The following is a 14,211-nucleotide window of genomic DNA, read 5'->3' on the forward strand; positions in this document are numbered from 1 at the left end:
GTCTGGGTCAGTGTCTTTGAAAGGCCTGGACAGCCACTGATCAACACTGGCCTCTTAACGGGTGGAGAGCAGAGAGGCAGGACAGATATGCAAACACACACACACACACACACACACACACACACACACACACACACACACACACACACACACACACACAGAGTTAGTGAAGTGTAGCTGTCCTGAGCATATCATGGTGTTTCCCCCTCAGTGCTGGGAGCATTGACTATTTAAATGATCCTCATGTACATGAGATTAATAGAAGGTCTTAATGAAGTGTCAGAGCGTTGTCATCCTAGAAGAGACCACTCCCACACCCCCATCAGGATAGAAAAACTATTTATTACACACAGGCTTTCATCATCTTTCATCATTAATCTTGCCTTTTTTGGTCTATAACTCTGTTTTCAAATGTGCTATATAATACATATTAAAATTAAGAAAAACTAAAAGCATTCTGGCACCTCAGTGGTATCTGGCACAAAAATCCAGTTCCAGGCACTTCTGTGGATCTGAATAGTTAAAAGCCTTTACTGGATGGGCAAGGACACTAAAAACATAATGACAATCATGAGCAATTATAAATAATCATAAAAGCAATCATAATAAATAACATGATCATCAACAGACTTCTGTTCATACAGATACACACATATATATTCATGAAGACAAATCTCATCAGATCTGCATCCTGCAATATAAGAGAGAACATCATCCTGTGACACTCAAAGTATAGCAACACACACCCGATGGGAATAAAGACAGAAGTCTAATTGGCTTCATTATTGGCAGCTTAATGCTTGGGACTATTTACTGATAGAATTACAACAGGCAGGATTGCTAAAGAACAGGGGAAAGTCAGTTTGTTCATTAAGCCCTGGGTAAGTGGTGGCTTGTAGGGAGTGTATTCAGTGAGTCTCCCTTTGAGTCTTTTTAGTCTATCAGCCCTCTAACATCCCCATAACTTTAAGCTGGCAGGTAACTCCTCACTAGCTTGTCAGCTACTGTAGGGTCCTGTCTAAAGCTGAGCCTTGGAGTCTCTGTTAACACTTATAGAGTACTGTCGCTATATACAATATTCCAATTCTGCTTAATAATGTTGTTGACCTGGACCGCCTCCCTACTATATGTTGTATCAATAGGATTTGAAGGTCTCCTTTTGTTTTAAAGTTTAATATTATTTATTATTTAACCATGTCAGTAAAATGCCCACACCTGCTTTCAACATATTTCCTTGTTCTTGGTGCTTGTCTGTATTTCCAGTGGCTTGTCGTTACCCTGTAGTTACCCTGTAAGTACATGTCACTAGGGGAGAACTACCACCACATATATATAACTTACTCTAACTACTACAGTTACTACAGAGAACAATGTGAGAAGAGTTTGTTTCGATTTTACTTGCCTCAAAACATGGAAGAACAAACTACATTAACTGCACAGTTTGCTGTCAGAAGAGCATATTAAACATATATAGCCTATGCGTTGTGATTCATACGTTGTGTTTTATCTTGCCATATGCGTCCAGTAATGAAGTTTGCTGGTGAGGTGAACGACAGCTGAGACAGTCTTCAGAGGCCGACAGTATAGGAGTAATGTAGTTTGCCTGTGTGTTGATAATAAGGTCATTTTGAAATAAAATCACATCAGATTTATTAAGTGCTGCAGAAATCATCAGTTCATCTTCCCTGAAAGGTCCAGATTTTTGCTCAGTTTGATGGTCATACTATACCCTGAAATAATAGAATAGGTACCCAGTAGTTAAAAAATAACTACAGTATAAGTTCTCTCTAAATTCCTCCCAAACTTCCAGATTATTGCTCAGTAGGTCATACATACCCTGTAATAATAGAATAGGTACCCGGTAGTTAAAAAATAACTACAGTATAAGTTATTTGTAAGTTCCTGAATTGTTACCCCCTTATTCCATAACTTCACATCTTGTTCCCCTGTACCTACATATATGTATTGGTACGTACTGTACTGGTACACCGTTAGTACAAAAGATTACACCGTAACTCCGGAGTAATTACGCTGTATGTTGCGGGCTGTAATCTAAAGCGTTACCAATAACTCTTTACTAAAGGATACAAATTTTAAAGATAAAATTCGGCAAACTATGGGACAATATTTTCAGAATAATGGCAATGGACAGGCTACACTCATTACATTGTGGGAAGCTGCTAAAGCCACAATACGTGGGGAAATAATAGCATATGCCGCTTTGAAAAAGAAAAAGTCAAAAAGCAAAAAATTGAAATAGAAAAACAAGTAGGAAGACTGCAAAACATACATGAAGAAACAGGAGAGAAAAATATTTCACAAGACAAACGTATTACGATAGCAGTCCAAAAGCATTAAAGCATTAAAGTTCTTGGCATTTAAGTTAAAATAAAAACAGAAGGAGAAAACTAAAATTTCTAAAATTAAGGATGAAAACTCTAAGTACCAACCTGAAAAATCTAAAACAGCAACACGTTTTCTGAAATATTACCAAAATCTCTATAAAGGAACAGATAGGAATGTTAAGGGACTTAAGTTACATTTGGATTCTTTAGATTTAACCAAAGTGTCAGAGCACGAAAAGACTCAACTAATTCAACATTCATTTATATTTGAAACATGCAAAGCATTTGGATTTCATGAAAAGTTTATTGCATGGTTAAAAATAATGTATCAACATCCAAGCTCTGAAGTGAAGAAGTATATAAAAAAAGAAGAATCATCATATCACCTTGACATGTTAAGGTGGGAGTATATTCACTGACAAGGTTCACTAGGTTTACAATCTTGTGAACAATTACACAGTTATACAATACAATATTACAAGAATAAAACACAATGTTCTACTGATATATCACCAGCAATCAGCAGCATCAGCAAATCAGGCTTATTGTGCATATTTTGGTCAAAATAAGTCATCTGTCAAAATACACAAAACAGCCATCCAACTGGTGATATGGTGATATGCCACAGCCAAGCACTATATGGAGGCAAATCATGGCTCCTCATCCTGTGAGGTTTCTCAGTTGGTCAGAGAGAGATGTTTGGGATACAACGATACAATACAATAATACAACAATACAATGTGTGTGTGTGTGTCTGTCTATGTCCTCTTGCGCCTGAAGAGGCCACAGAGCCAAGAGAGACACTTTTTCTTCTTCTTCTTGTCTTTCAGCTCTGTTGTCGCTGCAGCAACCTGTCGAGTAAAACAAAATGTCAGATCTTATTTGTACCTGGACGGTTGGTCTGTTCTTCTCTGAGGTAAAATGATATGAAAAGCTAAAACTGATGTTTCCTTTTGCATTGTTTCTGAGCATCATGTTCATACCATAGCAGTAGGAAATGGCCTGTGTTTCAGGAAAGTTACAGTTTACACAGTACCATGGTTAAGGAGTTTTAGCTTTGCAGTAAAACTGCACTGAATGTAAGAAATATTAGGGACATCTTCCTGATATTGAGTTGCGTTATGTCAGTGAAGTGAGTTTGAAGTGAATTCCTGCTCACCTGAACCCAGTGCAGATGGAGCTTAGGTAGTTAGGGCTTTGTAATCTTTAACCTGGACTAATATAAATTTGCTGGTACTGTTGGCATGTGAGGAGCCAGTAGAAACAGGCCTGTAATTTAAGGGTTCAAGTTTGGGGTCCCAACCTATAGTTTCACAAACACTTTCTTACACACTGTTTTATTTAGCTGAAGTAAACCTACTGTAGTCAGAAGTGGTTGGACAGCAGCAGAGTCACCAGCCCATGGTTGGGGAGGAGAAGACTGGAGAGATCTGAAGCCATACACAAACCCCTGGTCTCCTCTCCCTCCTGCAGTTCCTTGGACACTGAGCAAAGACCGACCGTCTAACCCATCAGTGACAGGCTTGGTCTCCGCAAACAGTTCTGTCTCTGGGAACCGCTTCATGAAGGCAGCCAGGCTGCAGTCGAGGGCCAGAGGGTTCTCCACTAGCGAGTGTGTGGGAGTTGGCAGTCCCAAGAAACTTCATGCTTTTAGGATTATATGCGTGCACAAGAGAGAATGAAGAAATACAAGGAACAAACTATCTTTTATTATTATTTATTAAGTATTTATTTCTGCTCAAAACCTTCTGGAAGAGATTTATATAGATTTCCGGCATAGTTATCTCCCCGAACTTTCCTTTTTTATTTTTAATATTTATTTATTTCTTCACCTCTCCTCTCCTCCACTTCCCTTAGCTCCTTTGTAAATAGGCCAATATATATATAAACAGATCAACTCAGTAGTCAGATCCAGCTTCCTGCAGCTAAGAACCATTTCCAAAGTCAAGTCCTTCCTTTCTTTTCACGACCTGGAAATAGTTATACATGCATTCATTTCCCGTCGCCTCGACTATTGTAACTCCTTGTATTTTGGTATCAGTCAGTCTTCCCTGTCCCGCCTGCAGCCGGTCCAGAACGCTGCCGCAAGGCTTCTCACTGGCACCAAGAGAGACCACATTTCCCCTGTTCTGGTGTCCCTTCATTGGCCCCCTGTTCACCAAAGAATTGATTTCAAGATTCTATTACTTGTTTTTAAGGCCCTCACTGGTCTCACCCCGTCTCATATGTCCGATCTCCTACACCCCCAAGCAGTGTTCATTTCATTGACGAATAATTTTCATCATAGTTTTCGTCAGCAACATTTTTCCACTGACAAAAACTAGACTATAACTAAATAAAAAATTATTGATGACAAAAACTATGACGAAATGTATTGACATTTTCGTCAACGAATAAAAACGAGATGAAAATGTTAGGGAGAGACGAGTTGGGAAGAGATCCAAACAGAAGTGGTCTCTTGTAGGTCTGTCTCTCTCTCTCTCTATGTCTCTGTCGCTCGCTCGCTCTCTGTCTCTCGCGCTCTCTGTCTCTCACTCGCTCTCTCACCAGTCCTGTATGCCTTTCATTACACATGCGGGCGTGGGGGATATTTTTTTTTTTCCATGCCATGAACACGACCAGCTGAAATTACGGAAAGAAGAACTCAGTTATTAACGTTATTCGGAATACAGCTGGGTTTCCAAGATTAGCAGATTAGCATATAGGTGCTAGTCAGTATCCACTGAGTGGACTGATAACGTTAATATTAACTTTTTAACTCTGACTCTGAATCTTTGCTCCCTCAATCCAGATTAATATTGAAAAATATTTTCATAGAAGGAGAAGGACTGGTCCTGAGGAGGAACAGGGACAGTCTGGACCTGTCTGGACCTGTTTATATTTTGAAGTTATGTTATCTTTGACACAAAGTACTTGAAAGGGAGCACTACAGTTTAGTTATTTCTTTGACAAATGGAACTATTTAAAATGGAGTACATTAGATCATTTTTCAGTCATCCAGGTAATGGGATCCTTTATTGATAATAGCCTATATGTTGACAATATAAGAGAATACCTGATGAAAAGACCTGATGAACGAGCATAAACTGTTCAGAAATGTCTTTGCCACAGCCAGCGTTTGGGAGAAAAGAAGAACAGTCATATGGATAAATGTAGAGCAATCTGTGTATAGGCTATATACAGAAAATGACTTGGAAATCCAAGACAAACGTTTAAATAATGCGTCACACTTCAACTGCCCCTGTTAGTTTTCATCGACTAAATCTACTGTAGATTTAGTCGACTAAAATTTTATAATATTTGGTCGACTAAACCTAGACTAAAACTAAAACAATTCAGATGACTAAAATATGACTAAAACTAAATGGCATTTTAGTAAAAAGACTATGACTAAGACTAAATTAAAGTTGTCAAAATTAACACTGCCCCCAAGTTTCCGGCAGGTCTCTCAGGTCCACTGACCTAAAGCTTTTAGCTGTTCCATGGTCTAGCTATTGGCACCTTAAAACCAATCTCTTTTCTGTAGCTTTTGATTCCGTATGATCTTTATTTTCATCATTATTTTTATTTTTGTTAGGGCCCGAGCACGACTTCATGCGAAGCCCTATTGTAATTGAAGGAATTCTTATTATTACGATTACGATTATTTTAATTTTATTTGTGATTTGTGTGTACTTGTACAGCACCATGGTCGACAATTGTTGTTTTTAAGTGTGCTTTATAAATAAAATAAACTTGAACTTAATTTGGGGGAACTTTCAGGTTGTTGAGGTGGGAGGTCGGCTGTTTTAAGTTCAGAAGGCAAACTGGAAGTGACACTATGAACAACATCATAAATTCTCACCAGACAAGTCGTGTGTATGTGTCGGTTTGTGTGTGTAAGTGTACACATTGTGTGTGTGTGTGTGTGTGTGTGTGTGTGTGTGTGTCCTCAGTGAACTGTATCAGTCCCTGCAGTAGCTTCCAGCTGCAACAGTCAGTTCAGTCTCTGTTCAGTCTGACTGAGGGAGGTTTTTGTACGATGTTTTATCACTGTGTGAACACAAACTGAGTGTTAACATGCCAACTCTGACAGTAGTAAACTGCTGCATCTTCAGCCTGGACTCCACTGATGGTCAGAGTGAAGTCAGTCCCTGATCCACTGCCTGTAAAACGAGCTGGAATCCCTGATGCTCGAGTACTAGCTGAGTGAATGAGCAGTTTAGGAGTTTCTCCATCTCTCTGTTGGTACCAGGCTAAATAGATATCACTATAAACCTTCGGACTGCTTCGACAGCTGATGGTGACCGAGCCTCCCGGAGCAGACCTCACTGCTCCAGGCTGAGTCACTGTGATCTGGCCTCTGGACTCTGAGGATACAGAGACAAAAACATAAACCACCGTCATGGTTTTCTCCGCTTCATTTCAGAGGGACGGATGTTCATAGAGGAGAGGAGTTTGATTCTCTGGACTTTACCTGTGAAGCAGCAGCAGAGGAGAGTCCAGATGAGGATGGAGATCAAAGTCATGTTTTGATGAGGAGGATTTCTGTGGCTTCTGTTGTCATGAAGGACAGCTGTCAGTCATCCAGTGTTCAACTCTCAGGACTATAAACTCTCCCAGAGCACTGGAGCATGGTGCTGCTGATGCAAAGTGGCTCTCTATGGAAATGCTCTGACTGACTCCAACAGGGACTTGGATTACTGTGATGATGCTGTTTCTAAATGGATCAATCAAGTTACCAAACTCTTGATTAACAATGTATTCACGCAAAATTTGATGTAGATTTGGCTTGATGTCTATAAACAAGTTTTCTTCAAGGATATCTCATGTCTTGTTTTAGTTTACTGCTAGAGAAATCAATATCACTACAAGATAAAATTAACAATACACAAATAAAAAAGATTAATGTTGGAACTTTGGTGCATAATATGATAGTTTAGCTTGTTATTACATCAGTTAGCTAAAGTTTTATGAACTGAAAATAATTTTGGTGAGTTTGTTTTGTTCAAAGTGAGAGAGCCGTGTCTCTCTAGAGTGAGAGGTTTTTGTACGGCGGCTCAATGAGTTTGTATCACTGTGGTACACTTTTGGTGGAGGAACCAGACTGGATGTTGGAAGTAAGTTCACCTATCTAATGTTTTTATTAATCCATTATCTACATTTTAATTTCTTGCATATGCAATGCACTTTAGAGCAAAATATTTGACTTTCCATGTTAATATATAATTTTTAAACAACCAGTGAAAAAACACATTAATAAATGTAATCCAAATGACCAATCTAAATATTATACGTTTTTTGGCCAGAGGAGAAAGCATGTATTCATAACTCTTAGTTTAATGTTGCATCTTGAGACATTGTAGTTTTAGTTTTGTCTGGTAAAGTGAGAGAGCCGTGTCTCTCTAGAGTGAGAGGTTTTTGTACGGCGGCTCAATGAGTTTGTATCACTGTGGTGGACTTTTGGTGGAGGAAGCAGGCTGGATGTTGGAAGTAAGTTTCTTTGCAAATATAAAATATCATATCATCTATCAACAGTTTTACTCCTGTGTCTGAATGTTAGTAGTACATTTAAATATTCACTGTGTTGATTTTCATCACTTATAGTCACCTTTTCTTTTCTCTGTTTCTCTCCTTAACCATGGAGTCTAACTTACAGCTGCCTGATTGTTCCAAAATTGCTTGCACAAATTTTCAACATCATATTATTTATTAAGGCTTTCATTGCTGTGTCAGGATTTTTTAAGTAGATATAAATATCTTGTGATTTATAGTGTCCTTTTCTCTGTCTGAGTCTAACTTACAGCTGCTTTACTGCACTTTTCTTTACACGTTGTAGGACTGTCAAAAGTCAACAGCTTGAGCTTTAGAAAAAGTTTTAGAAAAAAAATGGTTTGGCAGGTTCTTGTTTAATTTCTTAGTTTTACCGTAAATGTAAGTCGAATTAAAACTAAAGTAATGAGCGTTTCTATATACCTGAAAATTTGAAAATGTAGCCAAATCTCATGCTTTCATATATAGCATACTTTAACATTATTTTGACAGCTTGCTAATTCTAATTGCTGTTTTAAATCTAACCCTGCATTTTTACAGTTTTCTTCAACACAATCCATGTGTTATTTTAAATTTATAATTTGACCATTATTTCAAAATTTAAAAATGTAATGGCTTTTTAAAATGTATTTTTAATCTAATTCTTTCATATTTTTCACTTATAAAATAAAATACAGTTAGAGAAAATTGAAAATTTTGAGGATTTTTTTTAAATGTAGCAAATATATGCTGATATGCATGAGAGGCTTCTTAAAGGGAAGTTTTAAACCTTGCTTTTTTACAGTTTTCTTCAACACAATCCATGTGTTAGTACACATTTATATTTTGACCATTATTTCAACCGGTTTCCGGTTATTTCATAGAACATTTTAAAATGTATTGGTAATCTAATTCTTTCATATTTGTCACTTTTTAAATAAAATACAGTTAGAGAAAATTAAAAATTTTGAGGAAATTTTTAAAATGTAGCAAATATATGCTGAGATGCTCTCATGCATGAGAGGCTTCTTAAAGGGAAGTGAAACAACGTGTGAGTGAGTGACTGGTGGAGCATAAAAACCATCTGATAGAAACTCCTTAAAGGGGAAAATCGACTCTCACACAGTAAAGGTGTCAAACCGCCTGGTGGTTGATTGACAGCTGCAGCCTTCCTGTCCTCTAAGCTGATTGGTGTCTCCTAGGTGATGTCCGTCCCACCCTGACGGTGCTTCCCCCCTCCAGCGTGGAGCTGCAGCAGGGTATGGCCACGCTCATGTGCCTGGCCAACAAGGGCTTCCCCTCAGACTGGAGGCTGGCCTGGAAGGTGGACGGCAGCAGCAGCAGCAGCTGGGAGGAGAGCAGGAGCCCCGGGGTGCTGGAGAAGGACGGCCACTACAGCTGGAGCAGCACCCTGAGGCTCCCTGCAGACCAGTGGGGGAAGGTGGGCTCTGTGACCTGTGAGGCCACCCAGGGCTCCCAGTCTCCGCTCTCGGAGACACTGAGGAGAGACCAGTGTTCCCAGTCCTGACCTGACTCACTGGGACTTCTGCTACTGGTTTTACTCTGCTACTGCTCTCAGTCTGCACTCAGCACTGTAGTCTCTCTCTCTCTCTCTGTCTCTCTACTCGCTCTCTGTCACCGGACTCATTACATCTTTAAATGGTAATGTTTTCCTGCTCGCAGTATGCCAATATTCTTGATATGTTAAGAAAATAAAGATCTATTCACCAAATCAGCTGTGTTTACATGGTATCCATGTGTCCATGTGTATTTTTTATTATATTATTCATTAATTATGTGACAGCAACATGACAGTGACTGTGTTTACCACTGGTATCCTAAAGACAGGCAGGAGCTGGGTGTGGATGTAAGGATGAAAGGAGGCCATTTTCATTTTTATCTCTTATCACTGGTTGCATGACTGCAGCAAAATTGCTCTCATGTATTCTTTTTCAAATTTCTCTGTATGGTTACACCTAGATAGATAATCATATGTTTTAACCCAATGATCCCTAATTACCAAAGTGTTCTATTGGTAAGGCTTCTGAATTTTCAAAGTTTATACTCTATCTAGAAAATATGCTGAGTCTTTGCAATAAATCTACAAAAGTAGTAAAATAAATTTCAGGATTAGAATTAAAAAGCAGGATATCGTCAGCATAAAGGGAAACAACATATAAAACCTCCAGTTTTGACCACTGAAATATTTACATGTGTGTGTTCTGTCTGCAAAGGGTTCAAGCACTGAGACAAATAAAAGTGGTGACAACAGATACCCTTGATGTGTCCCCCTTTCCAATTAAAAGCTAGAAGACGTCTTTAAAAATTAAAGGGAAGCATTATCACTGACAGAGGGTTGTCCAGTTTTCTGACCTGAGGCTGAATGGAGCACAACAAGTCAAGTGTGTGTTTGTGTTTGGACTGAACCAGTCTTCCCAGTCTTGGTTTGAGAGGGTGGCGAAGGAACATAGGCGGTTTTACCATAAGGCATAGGTAGGCAATTGCTTGGGGCCTCGTCCGCCAAAGGGCCTCGTGAATTTTTTATTATTATCTTTTTTTTAATTCCACCTGTTCTAAATGAATGTGCTTTCATGATTATTGTGAATTTGCATAATTGACGCCCCGATAATGCCATATAAGGTTAGGGGTCCAGCCCATATGTCGGGAAGCTTCATTCATAAAAATGACACGGAAGACTAAGGAGAAGTCTACCAGCTCTGAGAGCGAAATCCTACTATCAGACATAAGTCAACCAAAGCATATAATATTTAATATAATTAGTAGTGGAATCAAAGGCCCTGCTAAAGCCCAGGAATGGGAAAAAATAACTTGTGCTGTCAATGCAGTGTGGTCTGTTGTGCGTTCCCTTACGGAAATCAACTATAGGCATAGTATTCCTATTCTACAGTTTAGATGAATACTAAATAAATATCCCAACAAATCTATAATTCCCTATAGGAATATTATAGTGATACTACAGAAGACGAAAATACCATGATATGGTCGCTATAAACTCCCTAGTGAGTATCACAAACACTCTAAGTCCCTATCGGAGTATTATAGGAATATTATAGGACTATAGTGATTTGTCGTCGTCACAGAAATAAAAAAAGAAATGGCTTGACATGAAATTAGATGCAAAAAGCAAGACGACCCATGACTGCAACAGGAGGGCCAGGAGGAATTCTCCTTTAGACAGACAGATGAAAGAATAGGACTATACCTGCCATAACTGGGATGTGGCAGGAGGAGGATGTCGCCCTGGACAACGACTTGCAAGCTGCTGCAGCATGTGATGATATAGGCTTATGCATGAGTCTAATGGTAAGACCAAGCCATTTCTCTTTTTAAAATTTAGATTCACTTGCACTTTAATAACCCACATTAACGTTATCAACTGGAGTAAAATAGCCTAAATCAGATTCATCTCCCTCTATAATGTATTTTCCCCAATACAATCTAACCTTTTTGTTTTGTCTTTGTATTGAGCACACTTATAGGCTACTATGGATATTTATGAGATTGCTATTTTTCCTGTGACTATAACCACTGTAGTTAATCTCAACATGATTATACATTACAGTGTCATTTATACTGTATATTCAAACTCAAAATTTCTTCAAAGTGACAGAGATACAATCTATTAGTCAACAACAAAGTTTTTTTTCTTTTTTGCTTTGGAGAACGGCAGGTTAATTGTACGTGACTCGTACGACAGGTCTGGACCACTCGTGAATTTTGTTCTTACCTAAGAGAAAATTGTAAATACGAGAAAATTGGTGAATGCAGCAAGTTCTCTTAAATCGCTCGTACGAGTGATTTAAGAACTAATCTGTTCGTACGAGTGGTTCTTGCATGAGGCTCATTGTTCGTAATATCTGACAAGGACATTTTTCATAGCACCTCGGCCCAGTTATCAATTCCCATATGTACAAGAGCCATGTATTGTTCCTGCTTCCCTCATCTTGTTCTCCACACCTAGCAGTCGCGGTGCTATGCATCAGATGAAGAGCACTGAGTGTGTGTGTGTGTGTGTGTGTGTGTGTGACACTGAAGGTCATTTGCAGTTCTTCAGTTAGAACAGTTAGAATTCTCATTTGGGTCTGTCCTTTAGTTCTGTGGCTTTGATAACTGAAAAGAGCTGCCTCCAAATAGTTTTTGTTCACTAGCTATGATTGCGTTAAGCAAAATGGAGAAGGGCCTCACACATTAGTCTTTGCCTGGGGCCTCCAAATCACTAAAACCGCCCCTGGAAATATATTCAGTATGTTTCAGCTACTATACTAACATGCCAGTTAAAATGACTAATTAAGGATTAATGCCTCATAATCTCAAGGAAAAAGTTAAAATTCATGACAGTTGAAATTAAATCCTTAGAATGTTTGACTGACTGAAACTGTAAGACTCACTGTAACAGTAAACACTGTAAACAAATGTTTTAGTTTCTGTGCAGCTGTTGAGTCAGATTAGTTCCTCTCCAGCTGAGGGAGGTTTTTGTACGACGTTGTATCACTGTGTGATCGGGAAGCTGTTATCCTGTTGACAGTAGTAAACTCCTGTATCTTCAGTCTGGACTCCACTGATGGTCAGAGTGAAGTCAGTCCCATATCCACTCCCACTAAAACGATCTGAAATCCCAGACTGACGGGTTCCAGCATTATAAATCAGGAGTTTAGGAGCTTCTCCAGGTTTCTGAAGGTACCACTGGAGGTCATCAGTAACACCTGAACTGGTTTTACATCTGATAGAAACAGTCTGTCCTGGTTCAACAGACTGAGATTCAGGAGACTGAGTCAGAACGATTTCTGCTAATGAATCTGAAAAATATCAAAACAGAGGAGAAGGGTTACTGAGACAAATACAACTTGGAGAAAGATGATCAATTTCAGAACAGAAGAGTATAATTTCTTTAACATGGAGAATAGATGGAAGAAGGTAAATGCTGGTTGTTTCAGTGTTTCTCCATCATAGCAGAACATCATTCTGGTAAACCTGGTTACATCCTGAAACAAAGTTTTCAGAAGAGAGTCTCACCCTGAACAAGGAGCCCCAGGGTGCCCAGCAGTAGAATCTGTGACATCATCATTGTGCTGCCGGCGTGTCAGTGTCTCTGAAAGGCCTGGACAGTCACTGATCAACACTGGCCTCTTAACGGGTGGAGAGCAGAGAGGCAGGACAGATATGCAAACACACACACACACACACACACACACACACAGAGTCAGTTAAGTGTAGCTGTCCTGAGCATATCATGGTGTTTCCCCCTCAGTGCTGGGAGCATTGACTATTTAAATGATCCTCATGTACATGAGATTAATAGAAGGTCTTAATAAAGTGTCAGAGCGTTGTCATCCTAGAAGAGACCACTCCCACACTCCCATCAGGATAGAAAAACGATTTACTACACACAGGCTTTTAATGCCATTTGTTTTAATCTTTACCTCTTGTTTTTGCTTGTGTGATTTTTCTATAATCCTGTTTTTAAATAAATCCTGCCACCTTCATCGTTCATCTTTGACTTTTATTCATTGCTTTTTTGTCTATTACTCCATTTTCAAAAGTGCTATACAATACATATTAAAACTAAGAAAAAATTAAAAGATTCTGGCACCTCAGTGGTATCTGTGGCACAAAAATCCACTTCCAGGCACTTCTGTGGATCTGAATAGTTAAAAGCCTTTACTGGATGGGCAAGGACACTAAAAACATTAAAAACAGCAGCATTTACACACATCAGCTTTCAGCCTTCATCAGAGTATGATACAAACAAAGTTAGTCTGGCCTAATTATAAGGTCTTGACTCCTGTACTACAATGCATGAACTCCCAGTGGCCTCTGGGAGGAGTTGATATGATACAAATGTATGAAGGATAGATCTCATAATCTGCAGTATTCAAATAGCATACATTTTGACAACATATGACAATCATGAGAAATTATAAATAATCATATAATCAATCATACATGATCAATAACAGACTTCCATTCACACAGATACACACATAAATTATATATATTCATGAAGACAAATCTCATCAGATCTGCATCCTGCAATATAAGAGAGAACATCATCCTGTGACACTCAAAGTATAGCAACACACACCCGATGGGAATAAAGACAGAAGTCTAATTGGCTTCATTATTGGCAGCTTAATGCTTGGGACTATTTACTGATAGAATTACAACAGGCAGGATGGCTAAAGAACAGGGGAAAGTCAGTTTGTTCATTAAGCCCTGGGTAAGTGGTGGCTTGTAGGGAGTGTATTCAGTGAGTCTCCCTTTGAGTCTTTTTAGTCTATCAGCCCTCTAACATCCCCATAACTTTAAGCTGGAAGGTAACTCCTCACTAGCTTGT

At 38.9% G+C, this 14,211-nt stretch overlaps 2 gene segments (V, D, J or C); both read left to right on the top strand.

Moving 5' to 3' along the window:
- Window positions 1–5,219: 5,219 nt before the first annotated feature.
- LOC139648126 (Ig kappa-b4 chain C region-like) overlaps window positions 5,220–14,211 on the top strand; it is a 50,742-nt gene continuing 41,750 nt past the window's right edge. The window contains 1 exon segment of the C gene segment in view: window positions 5,220–5,346. Coding sequence covers window positions 5,298–5,346 — 49 coding nt within the window.
- LOC139648139 (Ig kappa-b4 chain C region-like) lies at window positions 7,292–9,540 on the top strand. The segment is given in 2 exon segments: window positions 7,292–7,444; window positions 9,059–9,540. A coding segment is annotated over 1 exon segment (267 nt).

This window comes from Centroberyx affinis, unplaced genomic scaffold (assembly GCF_046629955.1).
Source record: "Centroberyx affinis isolate AG114_WGS23_722 - 3 ecotype Tasmania unplaced genomic scaffold, CSIRO-AGI_Caff_v1 ptg001162l_1, whole genome shotgun sequence".
NCBI lineage: Eukaryota > Metazoa > Chordata > Actinopteri > Beryciformes > Berycidae > Centroberyx > Centroberyx affinis.